General features: G+C 34.5%; 1 protein-coding gene across 1 annotated transcript; it reads right to left on the minus strand.

Annotated features, from left to right (window-relative positions):
* Nucleotides 1–9127: 9127 nt before the first annotated feature.
* On the minus strand, nt 9128–10975 carry LOC148203359 (uncharacterized). Its single transcript, XM_088107591.1, has one exon. It carries the CDS (start codon nt 10973–10975, stop codon nt 9128–9130), a length of 1848 nt encoding a protein of 615 aa, XP_087963717.1.
* Nucleotides 10976–12582: the final 1607 nt, after the last annotated feature.

Genomic DNA, 12582 nt, shown 5'->3' on the forward strand with positions numbered 1-12582 from the left:
TACACTAATGTTCTTCTCTTTTTTCTCTTATTCTTCTCATCATCTCAATTAATTTATAACAAATATTTCTTTAAATTTGACTAAAAATTGACGCTCACTTTATTAATGGATATATTAATAAAATTACAAATGAATTTTTAACAAAAAAAATTATCAACCGGTTGATCGATAAATTTTTTAAAAATTGAATTACTCATGAATTTTAAAAATACAATTACCGATTGATTTATCGATGAATTTTAAAAAAATATTATTACCAATAAATTTTCAAAAATATTCAAATATCGACAAATGTATCGTCATAATTAAAAAAAATAATCCATTATTTGAAAGATTTATCAACAAATTTAAAAATAATTGAATTACTAACGAATTTGTTGACAGATTTTATACTGATATGGTGAAAGCCCAAAGTGAAAAATTTAACATCCATCTTAACGATAAAATTTATCAATGATGATATTCGTGTGCTATAAACATTATAATTATTGATATGTTTTGCTAATAAATGTTACCGATTGATTCATTAGTGATAAATATTTTGTTAATAATAAAAAATTTAATTTATTAATGAATATTATTAACAAATTTTACCAACTGTTAACGAAAATATCTTCTAATGATTAAAATTCTAAAATCCACCGATAAATTTAATGAAAAATTCTATTTTACTGATGATATTTTTGTCATTCTTATAATGATGAAAAGACAAATAAGATAATGATGGATAAAGTCATCCATTGCAATATCATTTTGTTAAGTACAATATGCAAGATATGACCTTTCAAATGTTGCTTTTGACCTCCAATATATACTAAAAATTTTCAAGTTGGTTCCGCTTAAATTTTTGTTTCAGTTACATCTAAATTTTTTTAAAAATGATTCAATGAGGTCTTTACTTGTTAGATTTCCAGTTACAGCGTTAAGATAGTGGTGATGTGTCTACTTTATCTTTTTATGGTTTAAGGCTTGTTTGGCTTAACGAATGGGTCCAATGGGTGACCCTTGATGGAGATAGCCACTACACCTACAGATCACAGCTTAGAGTGTTGAAATAATGAATTTATAGATCTTTATTTATATTACTCAATTTTTTTCATTTTAAACTTAACGTTAGAAAAAGTGATTTTAAACCTAACTCAATCCTATAAAAATGATTTGAAAGATGAAGTTTGTACCTCATAATTTTATCTTTAATTGATGTGGGACTTTCAATACATCTTTCACGCTGATGTATTGACATCTCGAACGTGAAAGTAGAATTAATGGATGATCCGATAGTGGGTCAACAATGGGTGAAACAGAATGTCTACGTAAATTTAAATTTGCAATTATATTATGAAGAATTACTTATTAATAATTAATATTTTTCATCTCTTTTATCCTATAACATTCGTCCGTGATAATATGAGCACTAAAGTAGAATAAGAATGGAGGTAGAGTTGGTGGGACATGCATTACAAAGATAAGGCCTTTTAAGTACAATAATTTAGCTGATATATATTGAAGTGGAAGATAGAAACTACGTGAGATCGTAGAACAGGAAACTGTAAAATTAAAAAGAAGAATAAGAACAAAGAAGGCCTCGTGATGTTTGTTTAGAGCAGTTCCACTTATGTAGCCATGTTCTGTTATTGCTTTCTTTTCTGATGAAGAATGCATGAATAATAAGCCAAGAAATTGAGTTAATCAATGTGAAGAAAAGAGAAGAATGAGATCTCCAAGAATGATTGCGAATATGATACCCAAAGCCACTTTCCAGATACTGAGAGTGATGAAACGGGAATGATGCATTCTTCATTGCTGGCTGCAATCATATATACAAAAATATAAGCCATCATTCAATCCAGACAAAAGGTTTTAAGCATTTGTCTTATACATAAACAAACAAGTACATGTTAAGTTCCTATCACATTTCCACTCTCTCGACTCCTGTGTATTGACAACATGCTCGTGGGACATATATAACTGCCTTTAAAACCTCATATTGCTTGCTCTCTTACAATCCAGGATATAAAATTAATTTGTAGAGTCACATTATTTGTAAAAATTAGTATTTTGACCGGTATAACAGATTGGATTATTTTTATGACCACTGAATTTTGTTTTTATTATAATTCAAAGTAAACTAAGAAATTGAACATAAATATTATATTTTAAATAATAAAGATAAGTATGATTTAAAATAAAAGATTAATTTAACAATGTTCATGTTTGATAAGGAATATTAACTTTGACATAAATCACCAAATATTAATTTTAATATTTAATTATTTAGTTTATTAATGATGTTAATGTTTAATTATTTATTAATTGTTTTATATAATATTCTAAATTTTATCATTAGGGTTAAATATGTTTTTAGTCCTTAAATTATCAAGCGAATTTGTTTTTAGTCCCTCTTCAAAAATAAGCTACATTTTGATCCTTCTCCTTAAGGAAACCATAATTTTTCGTCCTCCAAAGCCAACGGCGTTAAAAAGAAGTTGAGTTGGCTAACAGTGGAGTGTTACGTCAATTTTTTTTTCTGTCACTCCTGCCATGTCATCATCTCCTTCAACCCTTCTCCCCAAAACCCTAATTTCCCTCAGCCGCAAGCCGCCGTTAATGTCGCATTGCCAACACAATGCCAACCCAGAGGGACTACATACAGAGGAGCGCTTCAGTGGCATTAGAGAGCATGTGGACGAATCCCGTGGCCAGAATCACCCCCAGCGGCAAAGGCCTTGGCACCCACGAGGGCTGTTGTCGCGAAGGAGAAACACGCTGGAATTTCTTCCCTGTAGTAGCACGTTGGAGGTTCAAATTTAGGGTATGCTTGCAGGTTTGATGGCGTCGCAGATGGAGGTGGTGAGGCGCTGTGGGGGTTGCGCGAGCTCAAGGCATGCGTTAGGGTTTCTGTTCTGGGTTTGATTTGGGGTTTTTTGGGCTGCTGCGTTTTCTGGGTTTTGTCTTGCAGGTCAGGAGGAGAAAGTCGCGAGGAGCTTCGCCGTTTGGATGTTCGACGACATTGCTTGCGGCGTTGCGATTCTGATGGTTATGGCTGTGGAGGCTCGCGACGACGACGAATGGTTGCTCATGGTGGTGGTCTGATGCGAGCTTGGAGGATGACGAGGTTTTTATGGTGGCCTCGCGATGATGAAGGGAGAGTGGTGGCAGAGAGATTGAACTCCTAATGTTACTGCTCGCGTTGAGTGGTGGCGCGATGAGGTTGCTCGCGTCTGGGTGTTGATGGTGGGGTTGCGTGATGGAGGATGGCGGCAACTAGGGTTTCTACGGCGGCGGCTTCACGACGACATGGTGGCTAGCCGACGCGGCATTGCGTTGGTAGTGCGGCATTGACGGCGGCTTGCGACTGAGGGAAATTAGGGTTCTGTGGAGAAGGGTTGAAGGAGATGCTGACATGGCAGAGTGACAGAAAAAAAAAACTCCACCGTTAGCCAACTCAGCTTCTTTTTAACGCCGTTGGTTTTGGAGGACGAAAAATTAGGGTTTCCTTAAGGAGAAGGATCAAAATGTAACTTACTTTGAAAGAGGGACTAAAAACAAATTCGATTGATAGTTTAAGAACTAAAAACATATTTAACCCTTATCATTATTATATGAAAGTTGTTTACACATATAAACACTTAGATATTGACATTTTAGAAGTAATAATGATTTAAAAATAGTGAGACTTAATTTTTTAATATTAAAAGGTTTTAAAATAAATAATTTTGTTATAAACGATTTTCATTATCTTAAATCGTATCATTTCTCTAAACTTTCTTTCTCTCCAATTTTCTATCTTCTCTCTTTAACCTTTTTAACTGTTCATCTGTTTGAAGATTAGAAACTTTAAAATAATTCATGAAACAAGTTTTTCATTTTCATTTGATCAATTTTTCATTAAGTTAGTTTCAACTCCTCTATTTAGTCCATTTTATATAAACATAATTACAATTTAATATAATTATAATTTAATATAATTATTTGATTTTAAAAATTAAAAAATATTTTAATTATTTTTACGATAAATATGTATTTAAATTATTTATATATTTTTAGCAAAATATATTGTATATATATATATTATTAATTATTGATGACATTATTCTATTATTTATTTATTTATTTCTAATATGTTTCTAATTTTTATTATTTATTTCTAATATGTTTCTAATTTTTATTATTTATATTAGTATTATTATGTTGTTATCGTATTGTATTAATAAATATTATTATGTATTATAATATATTATAATATATTACTATATTGTTGAAAATCATTAAATCTGTAAAACTTTTCGGTTTTCACATTTTGTTTGTATCTTAAATTGTGAAAAATTATAACTTAGAAACATGTAAGGTTGTTCAAAGACATTAACAAAGTCCATTAAGAAAGCTTGAATATATATATATATATATATATATATATATATATATATATATATATATGGGTTTACTAATGCGCGTAAGCCTGTTTTTCAGTTGGTACCATTTTAGCAATGTGTACCGGATTTTAGTAGACAAAAATACCCTTTATTGACTTCTCTCATTCCTCTCAATCCTTTCTCTTTCATCTCTCTCACTCCAACCTTTTCTCTGTCATCCCTACTGTAGTCCTAATTAAAAAAATCAGAAACACTTGCCTTTAAATAATTTGTCTTTTTAAAGAGTTGAGTCATTGACATATTCACCTTGAGGCAAAGGTTCATTCAAGATCTCTTCAATTTCACCATCTTCACTAATTTCTCTAATTTCATCATCTGCATATGTTGAATCATCGTCTCTAAAAAAATCTCTCCAGGCCAATTACCAATTCTTTCGGATGTCATTATGCTTGTGAAAATTAGATAAAATTAGATAAGACAAAAATTATAAAATAAAAACTCATTATAAAATCATTTTTTGTAAGAAATTGTTTAACAACAAGTATTTCTGATTTTTTCCAGGTCAATTACCAATTCCTTTATACTTGTGAAAATTGGATAAAATTAGATAAGACAAAAATTATAAGATCAAAACTCATTATAAAATCATTTTTTTGTAAGATTGTTTAATGGCAAGTGTTTCTGATTTTTTTAATTGGGGCTACAGTAGGGTGTTTCTGATTTTTTTAATTGGGCTACCGTAGGTGAGAAAGATGAAAAAGAAAGGGTTGACAGGAATGAGAGAGATGAGTAAGAGGTTTTTTTTTTTTTTAGTTTTGAGAATGAAAATTATTAAAATACCCTTAACCTTAGAACTTAGAATCCATGGTGTCGCAACCGAGATCGCGACGGGACAGCGACCCGAAAAACAAACGGGTTTGAGAAAAAGATTCGTGGAGTCGCCACCATAATTTATTATGGAAAAACTATGGAAAACCAAAAAATAAGACATGGTCTGCGAAAAGAGATTTTCAGGTTCGGGAATCGGTTACGCGTAAGGAAGGTGTTAGCACCCTATCGCGCCTGCCCAAAGGCAGTACCTTTAATTAAGTGTATAAAGATTGAAGTGGTTTTTTAAATGTTTAATTTTCCCTAAAAAAAATAATATAAATAAACTATTAAGAGACAAAAATATATTTTTTGTTTTATGAACCCGACAAGATTGACCTTGGTCCTACGTACATCCATTTAATGGACAATCAGGGATCACGTAGTTCTTTATCTAGAAAAAGGTTTGTGAGTTTGTTTAAAAAAATATTATAGATTGATTTGGATTTTTGGAAAGTGAACACGAAAAAAGATTTGGTTTAACAAGATTGATATTTTTTTATTTTAAAGATTTTGTATTTTTTATTTTTAAGAACGGTGGGAAAAAAAGGACAGAAACCGACCATATGTCGACGTGTATCTATACTTCAAAAATCATGATTTTTAAAAGAACGTCATTTGTATATAAAAAAAAATAAAACCTTTAGAAAAAACCTTCAAATTGCAACAAAAAGAAAAAAAAGAGGGTGTGAAGATGACGTACCTTTTCAGCTTTCAATACTCTCTAATTCTTCTTTGGTAATTTCTGTTGGCAGAGTTCCTCTAGCATGATAAATTACTTTTCTCTATACTCTCTTATACTTTTTCTATCTCGATTATTCCATAGTGTCTCTCTCTATTTTTTTTTTTTTCTTTCTCTATGGCAGAGTGCATATTTATATACACACATTGCAATATTATGGAAATCTTGCCTTAATTGTGAATTAATTGACAATAAAACAGAATAGGGAAAGAATTGCCTTAAATGTGAATTAAATGACAATAAAACAAAATAGGGAAAGAAATAGTCATGGTTGCCAGAAAATAAATTAAATAATATTCAAAACATTGATTATCATTATTATCATAAAATCATATTTTCCTCTTTAAAAGCAACTGATGCAACAAATTATGTAAATATACTATTTTAATTGTTGTTTATAATTATTAGCATAATATTAATTCAAATTATTACTATATTAAACTAACATTTCAAAAATATTGTATTAAAGTCAATATTTCATCCCTTTTACCCACCATTAATTATTATTATCTTATTTTTTTGCTATTTTTTAAAAATTTACTTACCCGGACGAAATTGGGTGTTGACAGCTGCCCCTCTTTATTTGGATTTTGCTGGATAACATGAACTTTAGAGTTTTTGTGTTATCCTTGTAAAAGCTAAATAAAGATAAAGACACTAATTTCGTTCGGGTCTAAAGAAAAGGAGAGAGGTTACCTCGAAGCTTACCTGGTAGAGCATGTGGCAACCTTGTGGACCTTGCTGAAAAAGCCGTGACACTTGTGGAGGGTGTGTCATACCCTATGAACTTTGTTCGTAAAACTTGCTGGTGAGGCGCAGGAACCTCGTATAACTTGATGGTGAGGCGCAGGAACCTCGTAAAATTAAATGGTGAGGGCAGGAACCTCGTAAAATTAGATGGCGAGGGCAGGAACCTCGTAAAATTAGATGGCGAGGGCAGGAACCTCGTATAACTTGATGGTGAGGCGCACGATCCTCGTAAAATTAAATGGTGAGGCGCACGAACCTCGTAAAATTAAATGGTGAGGGCAGGAACCTCGTATAACTTGAATGATGAGGGTAGGAACCTCGTAAAATTAAATGGTGAGGGCAGGAACCTCGTAAAATTAAATGGTGAGGGCAGGAACCTCGCATAACTTGAATGATGAGGGCAGGAACCTCGTAAAATTAAATGGTGAGTGCAGAAACCTCGTAAAATTCGTATAACTCCTTTTGTGCCAGGATGAAAACTGGGCTTTGGTGCCAGGATAGAAACTGGGCTTTGGTGCCAGGATAGAAACTGGGCTTAGGTACCAGGATAGAAACTGGTCTTAGGTGCCAGGATAGAAACTGGTCTTAGGTGCCAGGATAGAAACTGGTCTTTGGTGCCAGGATAGAAACTGGTCTTTGGTGCCAGGATAGAAACTGGTCTTTGGTGCCAGGATAGAAACTGGTCTTAGGTACCAGGATAGAAACTGGTCTTAGGTGCCAGGATAGAAACTGGTCTTTGGTGCCAGGATAGAAACTGGTCTTTGGTGCCAGGATAGAAACTGGTCTTAGGTACCAGGATAGAAACTGGTCTTAGGTGCCAGGATAGAAACTGGTCTTTGGTGCCAGGATAGAAACTGGTCTTCGGTGCCAGGATAGAAACTGGTCTTTGGTGCCAGGATAGAAACTGGGCTTAGGTACCAGGATAGAAACTGGTCTCTTTTTTTGTTTGAAAATTCTGAATTTTGTCACTGATGTATTTTCCTTGAACTGTATTCTATTGAAATTACAAATTCTTGTTGGCGATGAATGGTGTGCCATGCTTTTCCTATGATGATACCTACACTATGATGAATGCATGCATGTATGGGTGAAAAATTAGCTGAGCCCAAAGATGGCATTATATTTCCTGTTTTGTTTTAAATCCACGACATCCCTTAAGGACAAGCTCGCACCCTGTGAATGTGCCTGTGATGCTTATTATTTTCGGGAGGGATTTTGAAAGTTAAGAACGACCTTATGAAAGAGATGAAAAAAAAATTTATTGAATAATATAATATTGTCAATTCCACCTTAAAAGCATTCCCTATCATGGAATCATTAGAAAATTTTTTACTGCGCCAGAATTAACTGGCAAAGGTAACCCCTCTCCATCCTTTCTGGTGAGAATAAGTGCACCACCACCAAAAGTCTTCTTTACTACATACGGACCTTCATAATTTGCAGTCCACTTGCCCCTATGATCCTTTAGTATTGGCAAAATCTTTTTTTTTTAGGACCAATTCACCTTCTTGGAATTCCCTTTGCTGGTATAGTTTCCCATGGCATGTTGTGGTCAATCTTTTTTCAATGAGATTGAGCTGATCAAACCGGTTTTGAACTCCATCTGCTTCCTCTAACTGGTTTCCACTAACACTTGTAGGGATGGGATTTCTACCTCGAAGCGTAGTACTGCTTCTGTTCCACATGCCAAAGGTATTGCCCCAGTCGATATGCGTACCGATGTGAGGTAACTGAAGGTATATTCCTCTGGATATCCTTTTATTAGCGGCCTTGACTGTCCCATTCATCTTTGGACGACAATAGGAAGTTTGATTGTTCAAGTTTGCGGCAATGAGAAATTTAAATCATGATAGTTGACATGCATTTGCTCATTATAGTCCTTCTTCAACACGATACTTGCCACCTATTGGGAGTATCTTGCCCCAGCTAGAAATCTCGCATCGAACTGCTTTTTGTACTTCATCTTTGATTCTGAAGACACTCATGTTGAACTCTTTCTTCGTGCTAGTGTCGACTTTTACCTTTTTCTCTCGCTTTCTTCTCTTACACTAAAGACTTCAACCTTTACTTGATGGAGTTTTATTTCTTTAGAATCTTGCTTCACAAATATCATTAACTCTGGAGAGGGTTCCGGGTCAGTCATAATCATCTTCCATGTTATTGATAGGGTGCTTAAAATTAGGAAAAACATTATTGTCATATCCATGTTATTCGATTTTAAAAAAAAATTTAAGACACGAGATGATGATAAAAACGAAACAAACATGATTTAATGCTAAACCAAATGCAAAAAAAAAAAGCGTCAACCCTAAAATAGGAACCCCAAGGCTCCGGGCAAAGCAGTGAGGTTAATTAAAAAATGATTACATTTCAATAAGCATCACAGGCAAATTCTTTATCCTTCAGGTCTTTGGTTTGCAAATACATCTTCTTCTTTATCCTTGTGGTATACTTGTAGGAAATTTCTATCGATCAAATCTTGGAGAATGAGTCTAAACTTGGTACCCTCATTAATGGAATGCTCGGATCCTAGATGTACTCCACATGCCTTCTCAAGGTCACCTTTGCTCCTGAGCAAACCCAGTTTTACCAATTTATCAAAAATGATCTCTTTGGAGCTTTGAATTTCACTTACATTCCTTACTAGTTTGTGTCGTCCAACCTCGATGGCATTGGTTGAGGCGTTTCCATGCTCGGCAAGGGGGTTGACCTCAATTCTAGGTTTGTCTTCCTGGAAGTTCAACCATCCTGCATCAATTAGCGATTGTACTTTGAACTTAAGACCCATGCACCTTTCAGTCGAATGGCCAATGCTTCCCCCATGAAAATTGCATCTTGCATTTGGATCATAATTATGAGGGTATGGAGGTTGTAAAGGTTTCATGGGACGAATACTGGCCATGCCTTTCTTTAAGAGATGAGGTAACAATTCTGTGTATGTCATAGGAATGGGAGTGAAATTCTTCTCTGGTTCTCTCCTAGGATGAGTGTTCTGACCAACATTCTGATCTGGACCTAAACCGGCTCCAGTGCCCCTAGCATTAGCCTGTTGTGGTTGATAATATCCTGGTTGTCGAGGTCTCATTTGGGGACCAGACACTGTATTGTTCACATAAGGAGGATAACTCGGGCTTGGTTGATAGCTATGTGTGGGTGCATGACCTCCCCACATGGGTATTGCTGATGTTGCATGCACTCCCCCTTCTTTCTCTTTCGGAGTGGTGGCTTGAGATATAATTTTCCCACTTTTCAGTCCGATTTCGATTCTTTCGCCTATGATGATGATATCGGCGAAATTGGAAGACACGTTGCCAATCATATGCTCATAAAAAGGTGGTTGTAGTGTGCTTACAAACATTGCAACCATCTCCTTGTCATATAGAGGTGGTTCAACCTGCGTTGCCAGCTCTCTCCATCGTTGTGCGTATTCTTTAAAAGACTCCTCATCTTTCTTTGCCATATGGTGCAATTGTAACCTGTCTGGCGCGACATGCATGTTGTATTTGTATTGTCTTACAAAGGCATCTGCCAAATCTGTCCAAGAATGGATATGAGAGGATTCCAGATGCGTATACCAACTCAACGCTGCTTCAACCAAACTATCTTGAAAGAAATGAATAAGTAGTTTATCGTCGTTTGCGTAGGCAGCCATTTTTCGACAATACATGGTCAAATGGTTCTTAGGGCATGTGTTTCCCTTGTATTTTTCAAATTCTGGCACCTTAAACTTGTGTGGAATGGTCACTCCTGGAGCCAAACTCAACCTCGACACGTCGCCAAAGCCGTAACTTTCAAACCCTTCTATGGCTCTCAGTCTACCTTCTAGAACTTCAAGTTTATCCTTCGCTCCTTCTACGTTCGCATGCAAAGTAGCATCTTGTGCGACAATTGTGTGGGGAGACTTGGACGTTTCATTCAGTTTTGCCTCAGTTGTGTGGATAGGCCCCTGGGTACTAATGGGAAGTACATTGCTAGTTACGGGGAAAGCCAAAGAAGTATGCCCTGCCTCTGAATGATCTCCAATGGGTGGTGTGTAACCTGGTGGCAAACCATACATTGGAAATGTGAATTGTGTGCCCACAGCGTCATGTACTGGAGTGTGAGCATTATCATCAGCCTTTGCAAACGAAGTCTCTCCTGCGGTTTTCATGGCTTTCAACGCTTCTAAAATTTGACCAACCTGATCCTTTAGCTGACTAATATCGGCCTTTACAGTTTCACGTTCCTCTTCCCAATCTTCCATAGCTTTGGAGTTTGCTCGAGTCCTATAAGGATGTCGTGGAAGTTTCGCCGTTGTTTTTTGTTTTAAACTTTATACTGTTTTTATTAACTTGGATTAGATGAAAACGAAATATGCGAAAATGCAAAAAACGATGCATGCTAAAAATAAACGGAAATCACAGAAAAGTTGAAAGTGGCAAGGATTTAAAGGACACTGGATAGCCACGTTGGCGTGTAATAAGTGAATGAGATACGTATCCATGAATGTCAAAGCTGCCCCAGTTTTTAGGCATGGGTTTTGAGTAATTTATTATCATTTTTTGGCGAAATGAAAATGGTAAAACTTTTTGAGAAATATATGTTTTTTTTTTATACTTTCCTCTTATCGCATTCATTTGCTTTTTTTCAAGAAATTGAATTTGAAGAAAACTATCAACTGGGCCCAATGGGCTTAAAAAAAAGTTTTTGTTACAGTGAAATGAAAATTAAGTTTGTCATTTTCACTTTTCCTTGTGTTTTGAAATTTTGATTTTTTTTTTTGTAAAAACAATTCTTTCTTAAATAACATGATGTCAATCTGACTTGTTCAAAAACATTTTTATTTTTATTTTTAAGACTCAAAATAGGTTACAAATAATGATAATTTTTTTTGATGAAGAAACATATCTTTCCATTAAATTATTTTTGAAAATCTTAACTTAAATAAGTTGCCCCTGTTTTTTTCATTTTCAATTTTTTATTTTATTTTTATTTTTTTAGATAGTGCCCCTTATAAACTGATTTTTTTATGGATGAATTATAGAAAAATATGAAGAAGAAAACCATTTTCACGATTTCATGTTAATAAATGCTTCAAAAAAAATGAAAGTTTTATTAATTCATTTGACTAAAACGTGTTTATTTTTCCTTATTAATTTATTTATTAAAGCATGATATTTTTGTTTTTTTTTATTTAAATAAAAACAAGACACATTTATTGTTATGTACAAAGAAAATGAAGGAAAATGATAAAATGTTGCTAATGCATATGATGCATGAAGATGTCTATGCCAAAATAATGATTAAAAAACAACATGTTTTATGTTTTTAAGGTAGGTCCAACGACTTAAGGTCTAAGCATTGTGCATGCAATCTCACAAGGAAAGCTTCCTAAACCTAAAATTAAGGCCACCAGAGCTATGGTCCTTTTCACAGCATCTTCCACAACAGTTGAGATGCAACTAGGTGTGAAATTACATGTGAAGAGAACAGACACTGGCTGGGATTCTCACGATAGCCAAGCTGGAAGTAGTCCAGACGTGACACCGCTACGCAACCCCTCTAATTCTATGTTGCACTCAGACCCGGGTATAGGGTCCCACTCATGATATGCACAATGATAATAATAATAAAAAATGAATATAAATAAATTACCAAAATAAATAAAGACAATCATATATAATAAATAAAGGAAAAATAAATAAATAAAATAAAATAAAGAAAAACCACATCAATTTTGCACATTTAATTAAGAAGGCCTGATTCTCTAGCGTCCCCAGTGGAGTCGCCATCTGTCGCAACCGAGATCGCGACGGGACAGCGACCCGAAAAACAAACGGGTTTGAGAAAAAGATTCGTGGAGTCGCCACC

Source organism: Vigna umbellata, chromosome 2 (assembly GCF_029865625.1).
Source record: "Vigna umbellata cultivar VRB3 chromosome 2, Vumbellata_1.0, whole genome shotgun sequence".
In the NCBI taxonomy this organism is placed as follows: domain Eukaryota; kingdom Viridiplantae; phylum Streptophyta; class Magnoliopsida; order Fabales; family Fabaceae; genus Vigna; species Vigna umbellata.

What these genes read in the sequence shown, in the direction of transcription:
- LOC148203359 (XM_088107591.1), bottom strand. Translation starts at nt 10,975, where the DNA reads ATGGAAGATTGGGAAGAGGAACGTGAAACTGTAAAGGCCGATATTAGT.